Source organism: Bos grunniens, chromosome 19 (genome assembly GCF_055505025.1).
Source record: "Bos grunniens cultivar Pamir isolate PY7600 chromosome 19, Bosgru_T2T1.0, whole genome shotgun sequence".
NCBI lineage: Eukaryota > Metazoa > Chordata > Mammalia > Artiodactyla > Bovidae > Bos > Bos grunniens.
Window position 1 is genome coordinate 38,055,791 of NC_141183.1, and position 23,427 is coordinate 38,079,217.

General features: G+C 53.7%; 1 protein-coding gene across 4 annotated transcripts in view; it reads right to left on the reverse strand.

Moving 5' to 3' along the window:
• PITPNM3 (PITPNM family member 3) overlaps positions 1-22,900 on the reverse strand; it is a 97,198-nt gene extending 74,298 nt beyond the window's left edge. The window contains exons 1-2 of one of the 4 annotated variants that reach the window (XM_086359505.1): positions 22,726-22,900; positions 4,609-4,704 (exon numbers count right to left, since the gene is read on the reverse strand). In XM_086359505.1, the coding sequence (XP_086215631.1) occupies positions 4,609-4,704; positions 22,726-22,747 (118 nt within the window). In that variant the 5' untranslated portion in view covers positions 22,748-22,900. Of the gene's footprint in view, positions 1-4,608; positions 4,705-19,701; positions 20,015-22,725 lie in introns of those variants that run through there. The other 3 variants (XM_086359503.1, XM_086359504.1, XM_086359506.1) reach the window with 3 other exon arrangements.
• Positions 22,901-23,427: the final 527 nt, after the last annotated feature.

Genomic DNA, 23,427 nt, shown 5'->3' on the forward strand with positions numbered 1-23,427 from the left:
ATGATTACTTTGAGATTCATCCATATCACTGGGTATATCAGCTCATTCCTTTCTTATCGCCGATACCAAATACACGGATGTATTGCCATTTGTTTATTTGAACACCCATTGATGTACATTTGGGTTGTTTTTACTTTGATGCCATCATAAAGCTGCTATGAACATTCAGGGACACATCTTTAGGTGGGCATGTGTTTGCTTTCCTTTTGGCTAAAAACCTAGGGGTGGAAAGGTAGTTAATGATGATCAACTCTTTAGGAAGCTGCAACCTGGTTTCTGAAAGGGCTGTCCCATTGTACATCCCCCCCAGCAGAGTCTGAATGTCCCAATTCTCCACATTCTGGTCGGTTGTCGTAATTAGCCATTTTAACAGGTATGAGGCAGTATCTCATTGTGGCTTTAGTTTGTATTTTCCTAATAACTAACGACGGTGAACATATTTTCATTTTTTCACCTTTCGTTTTTCATTCATCTACCTTCTTTGCCAATATGTCTGTTCCTTTGTGTTATTTTATTTATGGAACTTATCCATAGAACTCACTTGTGTGTTGTCTTCCCATCCATCATCACTAAACTGTACAGTCCAGGGAACTTCTCTGGAGTCTGTGGACTCTGTACTCCCTATGCAGAGGGCATGGGTTTGATCGGTTGGGAAACATATCCTATGCGTCATATAGCATGCTGCTGTTACTGCTGCTGCTGCTGCTGCTAAGTCACTTCAGTCATGTCTGACTCTGTGCGACCCCAGAGACAGCAGCCCACCAGGCTCCCCCATCCCTGGGATTCTCCAGGCCAGGCAAGAACACTGGAGTGGGTTGCCCTTTCCTTCTCCAATGCATGAAAGTGAAAAATGAAAGTGAAGTCGCTCAGTCGTGTTCGACTCTTAGTGACCCCATGGACTGCAGCCTACCAGGCTCCTCCATCCATGGGATTTTCCAGGCAAGAGTACTGGAGTTGGGTGCCATTGCCTGCATGACCAAAATAAATAAATAAATCCATGGGGGCCAGGATGGGGTCTACTTGCCCTGTGTCCCATACAGGGAACACTGCCTGGTACTTGATGGGCAGATGCTCAATAATTACTTGAGAGAGGGAATGAGTGACTCTGAATTCTAGCCCCTGCTCTGCCTGACTCTTTGTGTGATCCTGACCAAGTTTCCCAGTTCTCTGGCCTCAGTTTTCCAGCCTGTAAAATAGAGTGGGGGTGTTGAACTCAAAGACCTTGAGGACCCCCAGCCCTGACATGATCTGGGTTTGAGGCATGTCACTTCTTGGCCACCATGGGTTTCCCCTCACTCTTCACTCCAACCTTGCCATGGCTCCCCAGCTCTCCTTGGACTCTATCAACAGGATAGGGTATGGAGCCTCTTGGGTCGGGGCACCTGGACCCCATCACCCACCCTGCAGCATCACCCTGAGGCCCCACATCTGCTGCCATGGCCCAGGGAGTCGGCATCTTGCCCAGGGGTTGCTATAGACCCAGAGAGCTCCATAGTCCTGAGTGCCCCTCCTTGTCCCTCCCCTTCCTTACATACACAACCAGAGCCCCCCAGAGCCTAAGAGTCTCTCTTCTGCTACCAGACCATGATCCATGAGGATCTCCCGTCCCCCTGGTTAACCCCAGTGCTGGACCAATGGGCTGGAGCTTGTGGGAGAAACGGAGGGAGGAGGGCCCCATCTTCATTAATAAGTCAAAGGAAAAGGCCTGGCCTGGACACTAAGCTCCTGGCTCCAGCCCCTGTCCCACCTTGATGTGTGATCTGGACAGGCCCCTTCCATGCTCTGGCCTCTGTTCCTGACAGTGTGGCTCCACTGCAGGGGGAGGCAGAACCATGGAGGCAGGAGGATGCAGGTGGGGACCGAGACCACAACCAGGTCAGGTCAGACCTCAGCCCGGGACCGGGGAAAGAGGCAGGGAGGCGACCCTTCAGAGCACACCCAGAAAGCCGGACGGACACCCACGGCTGGACCCTCGATGCTGAGAGAGCTGCTGGGTTGGCTTGAGTCAGCTCCTGGGAACGGAGGAGGTTGGCTTCACCTCTTACTGCCCCGAGCCAAGGAAACATGCAGAGTCCTTGCCCGGGGACACCTCAGGGAACAGACAGGAGGTGGGGAGTTGGCAACTCAGAACTGAAGAAGGTTCCAGCAGCCTGTGGGCGGACCATGCAACTGAGAGCTATGGATGCTCTGGGAGAGGTGACCTAGGAAGGGGCATGCGGAGACGTGAGGTTCAGAGTCCGGTAGGCAGTGCTGAGAGGTGGAAGTCAGGGAAAGAGGCAGGAGAGTCTGCAATCCTGGGATAGTGGAGGGACAGAAAGATGGAGGAAGTGAGGACAGTGGGGAGGAGATGAGATGAAGGAAGAGAAGGTGGGACCACTCGTAAGAGAGGCGTCAGAAATGAGGCCAACTTGGGAACTGCAGACCGAGCAGTGAGATGATAGGAGCAGAGGACAGAATGCTGAGGGTCCGCAGGGGAGGGCAGCAGGAGGGAGCCACAGCTGCTCAAAGGAAAGACAGGTGTGCGGGCCATTGGGATGGAGGAGGAGCTGACCGGCGCCTCCTGCAGACGCATCCCGCCGTGAGCCATCCTCGTCATCTGGGAATGCAGAGCCCTGATGAACTGCAAAAATATTTTAAATGCAAGTGTTCTAAGCGTCAAAATATTGAAGCCGTTGTTGTCACACTGTGGGTTAGTTGCTATGGAGAAAGTCAGCCCCGGCTGCCACTCCAAGCAGACACCAATGGGAGACAGGCAAGAAGCCCAAAATGGGCTGGTGTGGGGCTGGCATCAGGAAGGGGACTTGGCACCCAGAGTCAAAAATGGGAGAGCCTCACGCTGGGACATCATCCCACCGCCAACCCCACTGTGATTCCTCCCCAAATCAGTCTCCATTTCTGGAGACACAGAGCTGATAGGGAAACTGAGGCCCAGAGCAGGTGACAGACGTGCCCGACATCACAGAACAAGTCAATGGCATGTTCTGTGATGCCAAGTTCCAACTGTCTGAGATCATGTTCCAACTGTCCTGCTCTGAGTCCAGAGGTCTTCCCAGCACATGCTCCGTTTCTCTTTTCAAGACCCCGTTCAGCCAGGCATTTCAAAGCTGGTTCTATCTCAGGAGTAAGTCAATCTCCCAAATACGGTGACTTCCCAAAGGGGAGCTGAGTTGGCCAAGCAAGACTTGAGGACCCTCCTAGACTGAAGACCCTCCTGGGCTTGTGGGTCTCACCCACCCCTGCACAGTTCAGGAGCACGGCTGGGAGGGTCCTCTCTCCTGAAGTCCAGGCAGACTCTGCCTCGCACTGATCCCCACACCTGCCCTGCCCATCTCCAACTCTGAGACTGTGCTCAGGTCAATCTCTTAGTCTGAAACGCTCGCCCCATTTAGTGCCCTCTTCTCCAATCCTTACAAGGCTTTTATACAGAGTTTTGTTGGAGGTAGACCATTTTTTTTTTAAGTCTTAGTTGAATTTGTTATAGTATTGCTTCTGTTTTATGTTTTGGATTTTTTGCCAAGGCATGTGGCATCTTAGTTCCCCAACCAGGGATCGAACCTGCACGCCCTGCATTGGAAGGCAAAGTCTTAACCACTGGATCACCAGGAATGTCCCCTTTATAATGCTTCTTGTTTTTCCGTCCTCACTTATATAGTGCCCCTTGCTACATCTGGTGTGCTGGCCAAGCACCCAGCACCGAAATGCAGAGCTGATATATCCTCTCCTCCATCGTCTCTCCCCTGAAAGTCTGCTATGATCTTTCTAACTGGTCTCCAACTCCACTCCAGCTCCCCATCCCATCTGTAGGCTGATCTTTCATGTTACCTACACGTAGTCTCATCTCTCCTCTCCCCAGCACACAGGCTTCCTTCAGTTCCTGGAAGGCCCCATCCTTCCTGCTTCAGCACCATGATACCTGCTATGTCCTCTGCCTAAGGCTCTTTTCACTTTTCACCTAGCCAACTCCTACCCTCAGTTCTACAGAGAGGATGTTAAGGACCTCCACCCTAAATTAGATATCCCCATCATCACTCTATTAACATTTGATTCTTCTTATTCAGAGGTATTTTTCCCCATTTGGGGTTTTTGTTAGTATGTATATGTTTATTTGGTTTTTCCAGGTCTTAGTTGCTGCAGGCAAAATCTTCGATCTTTGTTGCAGCATGCAAGATCTTTGGTTGCGGCATGTGGAATCAGGTTCTCTGACCAGGGATTGAACCCGAGCCCCCTGCATTGGGAGCACCAAGTCTGAGCCACTGCACCATCAGGGAAGTCCCTTATTCTCCATTTGTGATTGTATTTTCCTTCATGTCACTGCTTGATGTTTGCCTCTCCCACTAGACTGTAAGCTTGACCAGGGCAGTGACCATGTCTGTTGGTTTCCTGCAGTACCGTGAGCACCTGAAATAGTTGAGCAACTCAGTAAATAGCTCAAAGAATGCGTGATGGGGCGCTGAGCCCCAGCCCTGGGGGAACGTACAGACTGGGTGATTATGAAGCAACGAACTACAGAGTCTGAGTAGGGAGAGAGATCAACTCCCAGTAGCACCCTTTCTTGGCGCTTCTAAAAAAGGTCACCCAGCTATCGATGGGAGGATGGGATTCACTCACCTCTAGCATCAAAGAATTCATCATCAGAGCTCTCCACTGAGTCGCTGAGGACGTTTTGAAGGTGCCAGGGGGCACCACCGCCCGGGGGAGGGCCACCTGCCAAAGAAAACACACCTGTTAGCCAAGCTTGTGACTGTGTCTTGGCATGAAGGAGGTAGATGCAGATGACCCTGGACCAAGGTTTGGTTAGCACTCTGCACATCCCTGCCCTCTTGACTTCAAGTGCCCTGCCCCTCACAGAGCCATCCCACTGCTGTGCTTTCATTTAAGCCCCAAACACCTCTCTGAAATGGCTTGGCGGGGCAGGAACAAGGGTGCTCATTTTGCACACACCCAAACCAAGACCAGAGACAGTTAAGAGACATTGCCAAGGTGACACATGTATCAGGAAGCATCAAGTAAGTTTTGCTGTGTTAATAAAAGATCTTAAAACAATAACAGGGTCTTCCCTGATGGTCCAGTGGTTAAGAATCCACCTTCCAGTGCAGGGGACTCAGGTTGGATCCCTGGTTGGGGAACTAAGATCCCACCTGCCGTGGGGCAGCTAAGCCCACGTGCGCGCTACAACTACTAAGCCCAGGAACCCGCATGCCACAACTAGAGAGAAGCCCTCGCACTGCAGTGAAAGACCTAGCCAAAAAGAAATGGATGCGTAATTAAATATTAACACAATAATAGTTCATTTCTCACTCACACACAGGTAGGAAGGGGGCTCTGGCCATGGCAGTCACTCATAGCTGCCACCATACGATGCCAGCATCTCAAAAAGGGACTCCAAGGCTTTCAGAAGCAGGGGAGGAGAGCACAGAAAGTCATGCCCAGTCATAAACATGTCTCACATGCGACACACTTCTGCGCAGGTGTCATTGGCCAAAGCAAGTCATGTGGCCATGGCCAGCTTCAAGAGGGTGCAGGAGAGGAGAAGCTGACATCCTGATGGGCAGAAGTGATGTCTGCTGCACACGTGTGCAAGTCAGGCTGGGACTGCAGCCTCCCCTGGGGAAAAAAGCCCCGAACTAAGAGAAAGGGGACCGGAGCTTGCGTTCTGCCCCGTCTCTGCTACTTACAACCTAGCAGCCATTCCCACTGAATACTGCAGCCTCAGTTTCTCAGTCTATAAAATATCAACAACAATCAATCCCGAGCTGGAAGGATCAGAAATAATGCATGCTCAGCGCCAGTATCTCGGGAGGCTCAGTGATGATGCCTACTATTATTATTAATATCTGCAGAGGCCAGAATGTAGGCTGGGGGGTATTCCAGAGCAGACAGGAACAAGTGAATGCAGAGAATGTGGCCCCCTGGGGGCCCCAAACTCAGCCCCAACCCACCTCCTGCCCCGGGACCAGGGGAAGGAAGACCAGAGATACAGCTGGGTCAGGAGCCTCTCTCTCCCGCCCCCCATTTTCAGAGCCTCTTTACTTGGCACTTTGGGACTCTCAGGAAAGCAGCTGGTATCTGGCACATTCAGGAAGCCCTCCGACGGCTCCCAAGACACGTGAAATACTGGAGATTGTGGATGAATTCCAGTCTAATTGTAAACACTAAAACCATAAAAGTGTTGGGAGAAAATTGACCTGGTAATTTTCCTGAGGAAGTAATCAGAGAAGTAGACAAAGATGGCAATACACAGTTGATCAACTCAGTGTTCCGGTGATACCCACCAACCGGAAGAAATCCCAGTGTCCACCCACAGAGGACCAGATGTATATTCACAGTTAGCAAGGGGATTCTTTGCAGTAGGTAGAAAAATAAAGTAGCTCCTTATGTATTAACATGGAAAGATACCCACGGAGTATGGTTAAGAGAAACAAAAAAATGCACATGGGTCCCAGAACCATGTTTCTTTTTATCTCATTTTTGAAAAATATATTCCTGCTTGCACACTGAGGATATGTACAGCATGTTAGTTAAGAACTCAGGGTCTGAGGTTGGAAGAGCCCCAGATTCAAGCTCAGGCCCTCACCTCTTAGATGCTGTATGATGTCACCTGTCTGTGCCTCAGTTTCGCCAGCTATAAAGTGAGGAAAGTTCACACGTGCCCGCACGAGCTTGTTGGAAGAATGGAATAGGGATTACCTCTACAGAGCAAAATTTAGTAAGAAGAGGCAGGGAAAACTCCATGTTTCCACTGCACATATAACTTCATATGCCCATTAATTTCATAAATTCATCTTATCAGTGCTAAGATGTACATTTTTTCCACACTTCAACAGCTTTAAAACTGGGGTGTATCTTACTTGGTGGCGTGTCCTAATTTTGTTGGCATTGTTTATTCTTTCTTGGGGTATAGAAAATAGTGATGCATCTTACAATTCACTGCATCGTAATTCAATGGAAAACAGTAAAACCACCCTGCACACAGGGTTTATCTTCCTCTGTTCAGCCCTGGCCATCTAGTACACATGGCTTCTTGCATCAGCAATGCCCCTACTTTGGTTCCCCCATCTGTGCAATAGGTAACCCGAAAGAGACTTTCCCCTGAAACTTTTCAACTCCAACTGATGTTTGAGGAGCTGATCTGGCACATAGTAGATGTAAATGAACCAGCACGAGGTGGGCATTCCCCCAGCCTTGGCTAGAACACACCTCATGACGCATTCCCCAGAAAAGTCGCTGCAGCCTCAGCTCACTGCACCCAGCTACCCTGCAGGGTGCTGACACCGTTTCCTGCCCTGAGCCCAGATCCCAGAACACAAACTGCTCCTGAAGGGAGAGGCCAGCACAGGTCAGCCCAGGGCCCCAGCCCTCCTGCCTGGCCCTCCTGCCCCACCCACCACAAACTCCCAAACACACACCCCACTTGAGCTTCATGGCTTGAAGCCAAGCAAAAAGCACGTTCTGAAACACAGAAAAGGCAGAGATCATCAGGAAAACCGACCTGGGAGTCACTTCTGGGTGTAAATCTGGGTCTTCCCCCACATTCCCAGTGGGGACGCTCTAAGCTTTTCGTTCTCACACAACAGTGTGGAGGGCATGACAGTCTGATCAGCAATTTCCTTCCTATGACCCTGGATTTATTGCAAGGGAGTTGGAAGAATCCAGAAACACCATAAGTGAGTATTTCTAACATGACTATGGGACCGTTTCCCAAATGTATATGGGGGAATTTCTGGCTAGAGAAATAAGACAAGAAAAAGAAATAAAAGGTATACATATGAGAAAGGAAAAATAAAACTGCTTTTATTCTCAGATGGCATGATTGTTTATCTAGAAAACAATAACTCTACAAAGTCTACCAAAAAAAAACCAAAAACCCTACTGGAACTAATTATTGAGGATAGTAAGATGACAGGATAGAAAATCAAAATACAAAAGTCACTTGCACTCCTGTATGTCAGAAATGAACAAATGGAATTTGAAATTTGAAAAATAATACCATTTACAATAGCAGCAAAATACAATAAAATAAAGAAGTGCATAGGTATACATTAAATGTATGCGAAGATTTCTGTGGTTCAAAAATATAATCATTTAAAATCCTTCCTGATTTTACATTTATTTTATGTTTTCTCAATCAACAGATATCAAGGATATAAAAACTATCAAACATATGATATGAATGTGCAAATATCCCTTGCTGTCCAAATCTATTCCATTTCTAAGAAAGCAAGAATCTGGACAGTCAGGACAGTCATATTAACCTCATCTATTTGGTCCTTGAGTTTTGTATGATGAGCAGCAAGAGTTTAATTAGTGGTGGGTTCATCTAAAGATATATCTGTGTCGATTTGTCTCCTGAATTTAAATAGCGAAGTTTCAACGAGAAGGGACTGGCTATGGTGGGTCTCATACCCGCACAGTATTCACTTCAGCCACGAACAAAGAAGGGCAACAGCATTCCTGTCAACCTCCCCCTCCTAAAGAGAGCTTGTGTTAGGGCCTGAGGAAAAGAGGGGAGCTCTGGAATTTGTCCCTCCCTCGCCTCCCCCACCGCATCCATCCTTGGGGCTACCACCACCTTAGGCCATCACAACACCCACACCATGTGATGGGCTGGACTTGCTGGGAGTCCCAGTGGGGAGAGCCCGGCAGCGGGGAAGCCTGCAAGGAGCCTGGTTCAGCTCCATTTGAAGGACACATTCTTCCAGCTAGAGATGGTCAGAAAGGGAGTGGGGCTTCGGGGGTGTCAAAGGGAGCTGCCCATCCTGCAAGGCACTGTATTAGGTGCTGGGGGACATTGGGGTGAATAAGAGGGACAGAGTGGGGCCCTCCCAAAGTGTAAGTCTACAGGGGGACAGAGGAGGCAGACCTAAAACAGGGAAGCAATAATCCTTTCGGCAGTGGCAAGTGCTAGGAAGAAAGGAAAACCGTCTCTTCCCACCTCCACTGTGCCCTTTCCCTCAAGTGTCTCTTACAGTGTCATCATAGCCTAGAGAACAGACAGGCATGAATGCATGGATCCGTACATCCACCGAGGGATGATGACAAGGGCATTCGGCTCCAAAAGAACTCTGTCACCCAGTGAGTTATAAACACTGGACCAGTGCTGTTTCTCCTCCCACATGAACCCTTCACCTGAGTGTTGAATCTCCTTTGTGGTCAGTATCTACAGTTGATTTTCTCTTTAAAAGCATCTTTTATCTGGTTTAGTGCCATCCTCTTTGTTTTCAAAATACCTTCACTGGTTTTTAAATGCACACTCTAAGTTTGAACCTGCTACAGTCCTTCCCTCTTTGCAGACAGGCTGCTCAAAACAGCCTCTGGAAAGGTAGGTATTCAACACGTATAGGGATCTCAGTTATCTACCCTGGTGCAAAAAAGAACTTATAAGAACGGATCATGTGGGCTTCCCTGGTGGCTCGGTGGTAAAGAATCCACCTGCCAATGCAGGAGACACAGGTTCAATCCCTGGTCCGGGAAGATCCCACATTGCCATGGTACAACTGAGCCCGTGTGCCACAACTACTGAGTCTGTTCTCTGGAGCCCAGGAACTACAACTACTGAGCCCACGCGCCGTAACTACTGAGCCCCTGGGGCCCCTAGAGCCCACGCTCCACAGCAAGAGAAGCTGCTGAAATGAGAAGGACACGCATAGCAACTAGAGAGTAGCTCCCAATCTCCACAACTAGAGAAAAGCTCGAGCAGCAACAAAGACCCAGAGCAGCCAAATATAAAACAAATAAATAAAATTATTTAAAAAAAAAAAAAGGACAGATCATGTTAAGAAGCAGCCGTCACCTGGCTTATGGAGGAAGATGTTCCCTTCATCTCTTCCTCCAGCATGCAGGGTTGTTTTTTTTTTTAGCAAATGGCAAAGGTCATATTTCAAAAAAGGAAAACACTGATATAGAGTCTTGGGAGGGCATGAGAGGAAGACTTCTGAAAATGTGGAGGGTCAGTGGAGACTTGAATGGTGAGAAAGAGCCAGACATCCTAAGCGCTGGTGTGTACATCCATGTGTGTGCATGCACGTTCCTGGCACACACGCGTGGCATGGACAGGCAGAGGATGAGAGTAAGAGCCTTCCTGGATGAAGGAACTGCAAGGGCAAAGTTACCCGTAAGGGGCAGAAAGAAACCCACGTGGCCGGAGCCAGTGACAGAGGGAAACAGGTATAAGAAGAGGTGAGAGAGGAAATGGAGCCCAAGCAGGTAGGGCTCACCTGCCTGTCATAGATGGGAGCTCAGGACAGGTGGGTTTTAAGGTTCTCACTTCTATCCAGAGTCTATCACCTGCTTACTTCCAGAAGAGGGGACTCAGATGCCCAAGAGGTTCAGAAAATCTCCCAAGGGGTAGGGGGTCTCAGGTCAGGTCGCTAAAGGCCACATATGGTCTTGAGAGTCAGAGAAGGTGGGTGCCTAGATCCCAGATCAGTGAGGGCAAAGGCCCAGAAGCACAACCTCCTTAAGGTAGGTCCCTGTCCTTCACCCCTCTGCATTCTGTGTCCAGTATAGGGTCCCAGGCGGAAGAGAACCAAGAGGTGTTTGTTAAACAAGCAAATAATCAAAAAATGATCTGCTGGCAGCTTCACAGGTATTATCTAAACTCATCCTAACCAAGTCCCATAGAGCAGGTGTTATGAATTCCCATCTTACAGTTCAGGAAATAAAGTTCAGAGGTGTGATGTCATTCAATTGAAGTCATAAAGCTCATAAGGGATGAGGCAAGATCCGAACCCAGGTCCATCTGACTCCAGGGCCTGTGCTCAGGACCACCAGACAGGGTGTGCTCTGCAGCAGAGCTCAGGGCAGGAGCCCAGGTCTCTTCCTCGCTTCTCTCCCCCAGGCTGCAGGGTCTCCAGGGCTCAGCCTACATCCTCCAACAGACTCTCCTTCTGTCCCACCTTCTCTATCACACTTATTCAAAACTCTAAATCAAGGGACTTCCCTGGCAGTCCAATGGTTCCAATATAGGGGGTGTGGGTTCGATCCCTGGTCAGGGGACTAAGATCCCACAAGCCATCCAGCACAGACCAAAAAAAACACTCTAAATCAGGGTAAAAGAGAAAAGGGAATACCCCAATCCTTCCCTGGCAATCCAGAGAAACAAACGATCCTTCACACCCCATGGTGCACTGGTTCCCCAGCAGAGCTCAAAGGAGTGGGGTGCAGGGGGAGAGGCTGTGGGCAGCCATTCCTGCTCCTCTCCTGATCCATCTGCCCGCCACCATCAGGCCCAGTGCAGTCTCCCTGACCTTGTCACAGGCTTGGGTCTCCCCAGCATGAGTGCAGCCAGCAGTCACCCACTTCCCCACCTTAGCCCTGGTTCCCATGGACACAGGAATTGGAAGATGGACAGACAGACAGGAGCCAACAGTGGGTGCTCTGCCCTCTACCGGGGACTCCAGGGCAGCTCCTGCCTGAAGGTCAGCGCTCCCCACCCCAGAAGGGAGACACCACCCTGCTCTTGGGAGCCCAGTCTGAGGGGAAAGAGAGTCCACAGCAAGGAAAGCCCTGGCCCAGTAAAGTGAGGGAGGCAGGAGGCATTGACCAACTCCTCCTGGGCCAGACTTTGAACCAGATGCTGCCTAGGAGGTATGAGCTCTGACAAAGCTGAATGGGCTCAATCCCTGGCCCCAGTGCCAGCCTTGGGGCCCAGCCTACGTGGCCCGGCTTAGGGCAAGGGACAAAGGAGGGGTGGGCGGCCTGGCCCCTGGGTGAAATACCACATCAACCTAGCCCGGAGAGGTGTAGACAGCACCTTCCAGAGGCAGGCAGCCTGGAGGCCTTCCTGGAGGACGAGGCAGAACTGAGCCTTAAAGGAAGTAGGGGCAGAGTTGGCTAGGCTGGGGAACAGAGGAGGGAGGAGAGACAGTGGTCAAAGCAATCTTTTAGGCCATTTCCAAGAGATGCTGGACCCAGAAATTTCTCCTCAACTGTAAGAGCGAGGGAGGGAACATGGGCGTCTGCTGTGACCGCCATGGCCCTGCATGGGTTCAAGTGACAATATCCAGGCCTCCAGGGAGTCACAGCACCTCTGAGCTGGCCAAAGTGGGTGCCCGGCACTGAGCCTGCCGCCCGTGACCATGGTCACAGCTTCTGTGCCCAGTCCTGCCTGAGGACACATCTGAAACTGAGACCTGGCCAGCCTGCTGGATCCCGGCAATCTGTGCCTCGGAAGAAAAGGGCTCATTCAGGCAGGTCCCTTGTCTCCAGTCTGTCTGCTGTGTCCACATACACACACACGGGCACGAGAATGGCAGGTTCTACAAGCACAAGCATCTGGGTTTAACTGCTGATCATCAATGCTGCTAAATTATCAGGCTGCCCTGGACACAGACATGTAGAGAACATGCACGCATGCTCAGTCACTTCAGTCATGTCCAACTCTTTGTGCCCTGTGAACTGTAGCCTGCCAGGCCCCTCTGTCCATGGGATTCTCCAGGCAAGACTACTGGAATAATTTGCCATGCCCTCCTCCACGGGATCTTCCTGGCCCAGGGATCAAACCTATATCTCCTGCAGGTCTTGCATTGCAGGCAGATTCTTTACTGCTGAGCCACCTGGGAAGCCAGGACATGTAGAGTCCAGAGCCCAGATGTGGCCCACACAGGCACACACACACACACACACACACACACACACAGATAGAGGCACACTTCACCGTTCCTCAGCTCTGACCTGAGGTCCCAGGGGTCCTTCTACACACTGGATGCAGTGAGAGATGCACACAATCTGGGAAAGGCTCCTACAGGCAGGCAGGGGTGCGAGGGGGGACTAGGAGGGGCAGGGAGTGGGAGGGAGGGATGTGACCCACCTCCTCTCTGCCCCTCCTCCCAGAGCCCTGCCTTCCTCGCCCCTCACTATCCCTTCCTGCTCCCAGTAGTGAAAAGACAGGCTCTTCTGTCCATGGAATTTTCCAGGCAAGAATACTGGAGTGGGTTGCCATTTCCTTCTTCAGCAGATCTTCCCGACCCAGGGACTGAACCCAGGTCTCTTGCATTGCAGGCAGATTCTTTACCGTCGGAGCCACCAGGGAAGGGCTGGTTCATATCCCAGCTCTGGCACTTCTCAAGTGATCTTAATAAATGTCACTACAGCACTCTGTGCCTCAGTCTCCTCCTCTGTAAAATGGGGATCATAACAGTCTTCCCCTAGAGCTGCTAGAAGGATCACATGAATGAATATTTGAAAAAGGTTTGGCATAGTGCCTGGCACTCAGACAGTGCTATAAAAGGGTTTGTTAAATAAAATAAATAAATCATGATATCCGCGGGGCTTTCTTTGATCCTTTCACAGTGGACGCTCCCAAGGATGGGCCCCTCTCCTTCTCCTCCAGCCCCTGGAACGGGAGCCCCGAGGGCAGGGCAGGCACTGCTGGCCTCACCCAGAAGCTAGAACAGCCTGAGCCCTGACACTCTTGGGGCTGCTTCTGGTGCATGGCTGGCCTCTCTCCTCTCTGCCAGTGCAGCTCCCTGGGGTTGTGTCTTGTCTGCCCCCATCCCCCAGATCTTGAGCTACCTAAAGCCAGGACCTACACTCTCTCCAAGCCCCACTGCCCATCATCAGTCTGGGTTCCAGTAACATGCCACTACTGGGAAGCACCCCCACTCCACCATGCCATGTTCTTTCCCTCCAAGACTTTGCTGCTGAAGCCCCTGGTACCTGAAATACCCTCCATCCCCAGCCCCCAGCCCCCAGCTGAAAGCCTTCCTTGACCCCCACGCTGGTCTGGGCACCTGCCTCTTCTTTGTCTCGTAACATCCTCTACCTGTGCCCATCAGAGCGCCTGTCTGTAGACTAGGTCCAGGCCTGCCTGCTACACTGGGCTGTGGGTTCCTCCAGGAAAACACTCAGTAGGTATCCTCCCCAGGCCTGTAGCCTCTCCTAGCCCAGGACCAGAGAAAGTTCTTGTTATGCTCAGCATGGCCCAGCACCAGGTAGATCTCAGGAGAGCCCTCTCTCAGGAAAGTATCCCATAGGGAATGTCCTCAGGCCCCTCTCTGGGTCAGGATGAGCCTGACAAGATCAATCAGGGCCAAACAGCCCATGCTCAGCCTTCAAGGGGCTATGGGGCCACCCAGGGAGAAACAAGAGGCCAGGAGAAGCTGCTTCCAGAAAAAGGCATTATTGAAGGAAACCAGTGCTGGTTGGGGGTTGGTTGCTATAGAAACAGGTCCTAACTATCTCCCAAACTGCTGTATGCACCACTGATGAGCTCGTGTGCTGGGCTATTTCAGGGGACATGCCAGGCACCCCAGAAGTGCCTGCATGCTGGGGTTCCCAGCACCTGAAGCCCAGATCCTGCAGGATCTGGAAGGAATACAGTCTCCAGGGCACCCAGGTAGCTCCATCAGTCCAGGGGTGGACTCAAGGATTGAGGCTGAGACTCCAGGCTGCAGAATTTTCCTCAGACTAACCACGGCCCACCCCTGACCTCAACCATAGCCTAACCTCAAGCTGCCCATAGATCAAGTCACAACCCCAATCACAGAATAACTGGGACCCCATCTCAAACAGGCCATGAAGCTGACCACAGGCCATGCCACAAACTAAGCCTTGACCCAACCACACATTCAGCAACGACTCAAAAAAAAAAAAAGCAATGCCTCCAGCCACCGACTGCGGCCTGACCCTGGCCATAAACAGCACTGGGCACCATCAAGGGGCTGTAGCATATAACTTCAAGGCTATTTTTGCAGCTAACACTAAATTCTGTGCAGCATTTTCCACCACTGCCAGGGGTTTGCAGGCACTTCCTACGGTCCCCAGGACAGCCCAGTGAGGTCAGTTCAGAGGAGCTCTGCTCCTGTTTGTGATGACAAAGGGAGAAGCTCAGATGGGGTCACACTCCCTGCCCAGGGGTGTCGGTGGGGAGGTTGGCAGGCCTGAGGGTGGGATGACAACCCCAGTCTCCCAAGCAGGACACAGTTGGCCCAACTAGTTGCTCTGGGGGGAAAAAAATGTGGTTTTTGAAGACCTGCTGGTGTCTCATAAATATGCCACTTAAATACCCATTAATTACTTTATTTAGGAGATAATTAGTGATTAATAGCTTTGGCTATCTATTGTACTTTCGTTTTGCTCTGCCAATTCGGCTCCCAACAGTTTTGAGTTATTTGGAACAATTCTTTCCAGCCCCAGATGTCCCCGCTCCGTCCCACCAGACTCTTGCTCCATACGGGAGAGGCTTTCTCCTGCCTCTAACGGGAGCTCCCAATGCACCTGCCAGTTCACCACTGATGGCTCTGCCACCTGCAGGCTCCTCAGAAGGGTGGGGGAGGGGAAGGGGAGCCCCAAAAACCAGGACAGAGGGGCCCCTTCCAATCACCCCAGGACCCGCAGTGCAGACCAGGGAACAGAGACCAGGAGGGACCCAGGCATCCAACCAGGGCGTGGGGAGGCCAGATTGGGGGGATGGAGGTTGTCATAGACTCAACAAAGGATGCTGGGGGCTCTTTTAAAGCACTCTCCCCACCTCAGTGAGCTGCCCAGCTTGCCGGTAAGGTCACCAAAGGCTGCCATCAGTTTGAATGGGGCAGCAGCAGGGGAGTGGCCCCCACAAGCCAAGGCCGAGGTGACTCCACGGGAGCCTTGGTGACCCTGCTACCCTGGGTCAACTATAGCACAGGGAGGGGGCCCAAGGTGGCCTTGTCCCCACTAGGCTTTGCCTCTGGTGCCAAATCACAGCACCAGGGAATTGCCAGCCGGGACCCCGCAGGTGGGGCTGTGGAATGCTCTCCACACCGCTCCAGTTTACACTGAACAAGAAGGAAACAAAACGGCAGCAAGGGATAAACACCACCCCCCCCCACTGGGCAGTAATGGGAAGGCTGAAAATAGCTCTTTTTACCACAAGGGATGATTCCAGAGTCGGTCAGCTGAGACCAGCTTCACGGGAGGTGGGAAGTCGGGGGATGAGAAGGGAATGGGAGGCCAAAAGGAGCTCTGATCCAGACAGCAGTGAGCTGAACCACTCGGGAGCCATCCAGGGAAGGTCAGAGGTGTCTGAGGGACGGATGGGTGGCCACAGCCACTCCAAACCCCCTGAAGACAGCCTCACAAAAGAGCTGCAGCCCCTGGAGCCCGAGCCCAGAACCTGCACACCTAGATGCATCCCCGAGGAGGTCAGGAGCGCAGGAGTGACGTGCTCTGCAAACACTGAGCCAAGCAAACACAGCATCAGCGGCAGACAGCTCGGAAGAGGCCTCTGGATCCACTAGAACTCGGTGCCCCTCCCAGACACAAAGCCCGACGTGTTTCTATTTTTGCTTTCAACCCTTGTTTGGCATCCCCGGCTAACAGACGGCCACTTCCCTCCCTCTGGAATAACAGGTCATCTGGGAAGGAGGAACACCTCCTCCCTGGCCTCCCCAGCCCTAGGTCTGCAAATTAACAGGCCGACCATCCAAAAGGAAGACAAGACTCCAGACAAGCACACACACCATGCCCCTGCCAGGACACCTGGGGAGAAGAGCTTAGTGCCCCTGAACTCTGGTTTCCAGAGACAGACTCATTAGCACCTGCCCCCACTTCTCCCACCAGCCCCCAGCCTGGGCAGCCCCACAGCCACAAAACCTTCCCTGAAGGTCCTGAATTCACCCCACGGACAGGTCACAGCCAAGCCCCTGTAGCCCCTCCCCGAGTCTCCAACGGAGCCCTGATGTGGCCATGCCTGCTTTCGGCCTGGCCCCAACTTGAGCCGTGGTCCCACCCACAACTGAACCTCATAAAATGCCACCCTGGAGAGAGCCTGGAGGAGGCAGGGTGGAGGCTCCACTGCAGGCACCCAGTTCCCACCCCAAAGCCTCTGACAGGCAGGGGGCACCCCACACGTGTACCCCCATGGGGGCTGGTGGCCACACAGCTGTGCAGGCCTCCGCAGGCAGGCAGACATGGGGCCCTGGAGGTGGCATTTACCTCCTGCGTGACTCACTAAGGCGCCCATTCGTTTGCAAAAGGGGAGCCGGGTAGCATTTTCCTTCTCTTCAGAAAACAAGAATTTTAAAAGAAGGAGTATAAAGAGGTTTGAGGGAGTGGGTGGGGAGCTCAGATCCTATTTGATTTCCAAACTCATTTGTTATGCATTCTCTCCTCCCCACTCCCACCCCCAGCCCTTTCCCTGGGGGCCCTGGCCACCCTCTTCCACAAAGCTCCTGGCTGCAGATGTGGTGGTAGGCCGGGGTCCTGGGACCCCCAGGAGGCAGGTGCTCTCCAAATGCCTATCCTCAGCTCCCCATCTGTCCTCCCATCCCCACCAGCCTCTGGGAGGGTCCCCATGAGGAGGGAGATGGGAGGAGGTGAGGGCCGAAATGCACAGTGAAGCAATGGGGAGACAGGCTGAGGAGGAAGAGAGCAGTGTTTCAACTAGAGCAAACTCAGAGCTGTCCTGTCCCCCCAGCTCTTTCCTTCTCGTCCCCCTTTTACAGGCGAGAAAACTGAGGCCCAGAGGGGCAGTTCAAGAGCAACCAGTGACAGAGCCAGGTCTGTTCTTTGTTACACAGTCAAATTCCCAGGAATGCTGAATCCAAGAGAAGGAGAGACCTGAGTTCTAATTCCAGCTCTGCCTCTAACTTCATGTGTGACCCTGGAATCAGATACTTAACCATTCTGGGCCTCAGTTTTATCATCCATAAAATGGGAATGACATCAGCCCTACTTCAAAGAGACGCTGGCATGTTGCTGGATAGGAAAGCATGTTGACTGCTACCCAAAATGAGCCAGATTGTTCCTGGAATGCTAGTCACTGACCCTCTCCCAAGCCTGGAATCCCAGGGAATTTCTAGGAGGCACCCAGATCAAAAAGAAGCCCCCAGTCCTCAAGTCCTCACTGATCTTGGGAGTTCATACCCTCTGTTCTTGAAGACACCAGAGCTCAGAGTAAAACCTTTTGCCTTTCTGGCCTTGGTCTCCCACCTGCATTATTAACCGGTAGGACCGGAAGATCTCCAAGACTCTTCTATCCATGAACTATTGCAGTCCACTAAGACATATATGAGAAAGCATCACACATTCTGGCCAGTCTGACACAGACAGGGCCCCAGAGAAGGGGGTCTAGCCATGTCCTCAGACTCTGTGTACCACCACTGGACTCCCAAACACCAGCCAAGACCGCCACCAGGGTTTACAGGCCCAGGACCACGTGCTCATTGTGGGACTCTGTTTCACGAACCGTGCTGTGTTGACTCACTACCCCAAACCTCACCACAGGCAGGGCTAAGAGGCACCAAAGGGCCTCAGGCTGAAGCCTGCTGGGGCCTGCCAGGTTGACTGCTATGACAGGTAACTCAGCAGAGGAACCAGAGACAGGCCCAACCTCCAGCACTTCTATGACTGCACAGAAGGCCGCTAAGGCTTCCTGGAGGCAGAGCTTTAGAAGGGCTTTGAGTTGGGGCACTGGTGTCTGATTTGGCCCTAGCCATCTCCTTAGGGGCTTTCCAGGTGGCCTTAGTGGTAAAGAACCCACCTGCCAAAGCAGGAGACGTAAGAGAAATGGGATCGATCCCTGGGTCTGGAAGATCCCCTGGAGTAGAAAATGGCACCCCACTCCAGTATTCTTGCCTGGAGAATCGCACAGACAGTGGAGCCTGGAGGGCTACAGTCCATGGGGTCACAGAGAGCCGGACATGACTGAAGCAACTGAGCATGTGCACACGGCTCCCTAGGAACCTGCAAAGGTGCATTTGCCATCTCCACGCAGAATCATAAGGCCCTTCAGCAGATACACAGTAAAGCCATCCTGGTACCCCAGGCTCAGGAGTTTCTGAGACGTGCCTCAAATCTCCTGGCTCTTCCCCAAAGTCCTGAGAATCTCAGAGCTCGTCCCTTTCCCAAGTTCTGAAACATTCTGTCCTCTGAGGGATCCGGCCACTTCCCTCACCCCCATCCCCCCACCATACACACCACCCGGGGACCACAAAGCGGAGGCCCAGGAGGAGGTCTGACTTTGGGATGGTGAGAGGGCAGCTGACACAGCAGAATCGGGTTCACCAAATCCCTGAGACACAGGTTCTGGGCCCAATTCTGCCACCACCTTTTTCCACTGGGCCCCCCTCCCCAGGCCTCAGTGTCAGCTCCTAGCAAATGCTTTGAACATGAGTTTCTGAAGGCGTGCCCCCAGCTCTGCTCCTAAAGGATCAGTATTTTACTGACTCAAATTACTGGGTTTGATACACTCCAGCCTGCTGGCTCCTCCCCAACACCTGGGAGCAAATAAACTGGTTCCTCCAGCCTGGAAGAAGGCCCAGCCCTATAGCCCCCGCCCAGCCTCTCCAGGTGGCGGCGCTGGCCCAGCCAGAGAGGTTCCAAAACCGTCCTGGCTGCTGCCTCGGCTCCTGCCCCGGCGGGGCCTTCCACTTGTCCTGCCCCCGGGGTTGACCCGCCTGCCAACCTGCTGAGGCCAGAGGGGCGTAGGGAGGAAGGGAGGGGCCCGGTAGCTGGCAGGAACCAGCGCAAACCCTTCCCTACTGAGCCCTGCCTGGCTGGCCTCTCTCTCTGCCCTCCCAGGAGGGATCTGTCAAAACACCCAAACCTTACGCGTCCCTCCCATCTTCCATATTCTCCAGAGTTTCTCGAAGCCCTCTGCACCCCTCCAGGAACCTTCTCCACAGCCAGCCAACTTTCTCCACCCTTTGGCACCTCCTCCCCACCCACCCCCTTTATACCCTCTACAGGCACATTTTTCCCATTCCCAAGACTAGGAGGTCTTACCTGCACCTTGCCACCTTTCTGTCCAAATTCTGCCAGCCTTTAAAGGCCCAGCTTCTAGAGGAATTCAGCCTTCACTGTTTCAAGCCCCCATTGGCCTCCTCCCTGTCTACAACTCACTTGAGGCCTGATAGCCAGATAGCTCTGTATTGTAAGAGGTCATTTCCCAGACCCTTACCACTCTCCCACTCTCCTCCCTACTACAGACTTTCATCCCATAGGTAGCATCTCTCCTCCTTTGTCCAGTAGATCAAGCGTTCCCTCAAGCCAAGACCAAGGGCTCTTCTTGCCTAGCCTTTTCTCTCAAGACTGGACACACTATAACCATCCTGGTCTGTGTGACTAAAACCTTCCCATTTGGGATCCACCCTCTGCCATTTATCCAATCCTTTCTAAGACTTGATTACATTTTCTCTTGTACCTGGGTTCTCCTGGCAACATGGAAGCTCCTTTCACTGCCTCCCTTCAGCTCCTGTGTGACTCTGTTGACACAGCCATGGCTGGTTGCTTAGGGTGTGCACTGCACAAGTCTGGGCTGCTCTCAAAGGACTACAGTGTTGGTGACCTTGGAGTCAGGCACTAGGGCAGCTCTGAGGCCCAAACCTCTATCTCTAGTCAACGGCCTTCTTGGCCAGATTTAGATAGAACACCTCATAGGCCACAGAGCAGACTCTTTCATTCACAGGCCAGATTCTCACAGCCTTCACCCTTCCTCAGTTCTAATGTCACCCCCAGGATGAAGTTCTGATCATTTCTGACTGTCAGTCTGTCCATCCACAGTAGATGGTCCTGAATAGCCACCCCTGTCTGTGTTACATCCCCTCCTTGGGTCTCAGTTTCTCTAGCTGTTAAGAGAAGGACCTGGGCTCCTGTCTCCGAGGACTCCCTCTCTTGTAAAGCTCACCAGTCCATCCTCACAGACTTCAATCTCCATGCACACATTACCGCCTGCTGTCTTCAAGTCAGCAAGCTTAGAAGGCTTAGGAAGAGAAGGGACTTTTACAAAATGCAAAGGAGCCTGGAAGAACTCAGAAGAGGAGAAGTAATCCGATCTTGCTAGGGTCGATCCCAAAGGCTCCTTGGGGTGGCAGCTGAGCGTGGGAGGGAGGAGCTTGGGCTGTTGGACCCATGGAGGAGAAGCGGGGTCTGTGCTGCCCTGAGGGAAAGGGCCGAGCATGAAATTGCAGCAGGAAAGACAAGATGTTAGAATAGCATGAGGCACCGATGCTCAGGGCAGAGCAGTTCTTCACCTGTCACAGGAACAAATTCCCACAGACTCTCGGTCTAGAGACCAAACAACCCACAGACCAAAGTGGAAGGGCTGGAACCTCTGAGGGTAGCAATGGAGAAAATCCATCGTTAGAAGTCCTTACAGTCTGGCCCGACATCCAGGCTCTGCGTAGACCCTCTGGGCCACCTGGATGGAGCTATTTCTTTGAGTTTCTGTTTGCAGATGTTTTCAAAAGGGAAGAGTAACACTTCCTGCCTGCCGGGATGGTGGTGCACATTGCCTAGTGCCTAGTAAAAGCAGCAATTGTTAACTGCTGCTGTGTTGATGGTGCTCGGGTAGATGATGTGTGCAAGGGGTGTGCATGAACTTGCACACGTGTGCACACGGGGAGCGAGGACAGTGGGGGGGACACACACCTGCCATGTGCTCTTGTGTGAGGAATGGGGGTGGGCAAGGACCCAGGGAGGCCGCCTTTTCCAGCCCCATGGGTGTCATCTCCTGGAGCCTCCCTTTGGAGAGGAAAAGGGAGGGAAGTGAGAAAGGGAGTGTTCAGATGTGTTCCTCACTGGCTGTGTCGCACACAACCAGCCCCACCCCAACAGGACTCCAGGGGACAGAACAGGAGTGTATTCTCAGGCACCCAAAGCACACACCCAGCATATGTATAGGAGCATCAGGACCCGGCCCAGGATCAGGGCAGCATCCGAGGGGCGGCAGTGGATTTACACACACAGCCCAGCAGAATCCACTCCAAGTGTGTGCAGAAGTGAACTCACACTCATTCCATCATTGCCACCACTGATGGAGAGAGGGTGAGGTTCATGCCAAACCACTGCTGAGTCCGAGGGGGTGCCATGGCACCTGCCAACGTCACAGGCTGGGTGTGAGTTCATGGGAGATTTACACATGCCAGCCTCGAAAGCTGGCCCTGCCGTGACCAGGCTTGCTGCCACCCTCGTTGCAGCGACCTCCCAAGTCACCCTCGGGCCCAGAAAGTGCGAACAGGAGCAGCGTCCGGTCCACCTCCTCATCCCAGTGCCCAGCTCTGGGCCTGGCACAAAGCAGATGTTGGTGAATGAACGTCTGGCTGAATGAATGAACAAATGACTAACGCCCACTCCCTCACACCCCGGACTACACGGCCTGGGTCTGGGGGAGGGCAGAGCCCTGGGGACCGCAGAAGAGCACCCCCCCTTTCAGACCTCGGCCCCTGAGGCGCTGCTTCCCAGGGTCCGGGAGGGGGAGGGGGCGGGACTGCTCACAAGCCGGTGCAGAGCGGAGCACCCCTCCTTCCCCAGAAGAAATCTGGGTCTCCTGCCTGAGCTGGGGGCGGGGGGGTGGGGGGGGTTGTCGCGCCCTGGATAGCGAGAGCGGCAGGACAAGGGGGCGCGTCCTGGTTGGCGCTGGGGTTGGGCGAGGGGCGTGGGATAGAGCTGCAGCCGCGGGACCTCGCCTTCGTACCCCGCGCCCGGGTCTGCCCAGGGTCTCGGGAGGGTGGCGATCGTTCCCCTCCGCCGGGCCGGGCAGGGGCGCCGCGGACCTAGCCCTTTCCAGAGGGGCGGTGGCGAGGGGACGCGGTGTCCCACGAGGTGACCGGGGGCGCAGGAAGGACGCGGGGCGCGCGGAGCCCCCTCTCCACGCTCCCAGGGGGCCGGCCGCGCCGCCGCCCGCTCGGCCCGCCTAGAACCTCCGCCCACCTGCGCCGGGGGCTCACCTGAACAGGCAGCCCCCCCACCTCAAGCCGCGCGAGTCCCTCCCCCAGCCGGCGGCCCGGCCCTCCCGGCGCCCGCCCTCACCTGCACGGCCCGCCTTGGCCATGGCCCGGGCGGCGGGCTCCGGCGGCGCTGCGCGCGCTCCTCGCGGCTCCCAGCCCGGTCCCGGCCGCCCAGCCGCCTCCGGCCGCGAGCGGACTCCGAGCGCCGCGCCCCGCGCCCCCGCCCCGCTCGCCGCGGCCGCCGCCACCGCAGCCGCCGCCGCCTCGCCGCTCCCTCCCGCTCCCTTAAAGGCGCCGAGCGGCGGCCGCGCCGGCCCCCCCGCGCTGCCGGGGAGGGACTGACGGAGGAAGGCGCCCAACGCCGCCCCCGCGGGCCCGCACCCCCGCCCGGGGCCGCGGCCGCCGCTCCAACACGCTCCGCTCCGAGTCCCGGACGGGCGCGGAGACGCGGAGACACTGCGGTCCGGGCGGAGATGGGCACGCGGACCGGGAGTCGTGGGCGAGAGCCACGGAGACTGGGCGCTAGAGACACCTCTGCGGCCGAAACACCGACGGGAGAGGGGGAGAGAAATTTGGAGCAGACTCGAGACCCTGGCACCTGGAGAGTGACAGAGAACAGAGAGGAGAGACAGAAAGGAAGAAAGGACCTGGGGAGGTTCCCGGGAAGCCAAGAGGGAGGTGGCTCCAGGGATAGGAGACGAGATGGACCCTCCATCAGCCCCCACTCCATGGAATCGTTTTCTAGGATCCAGAACCTGGGTGTAAACTAGCCTCAGAGGGGAAG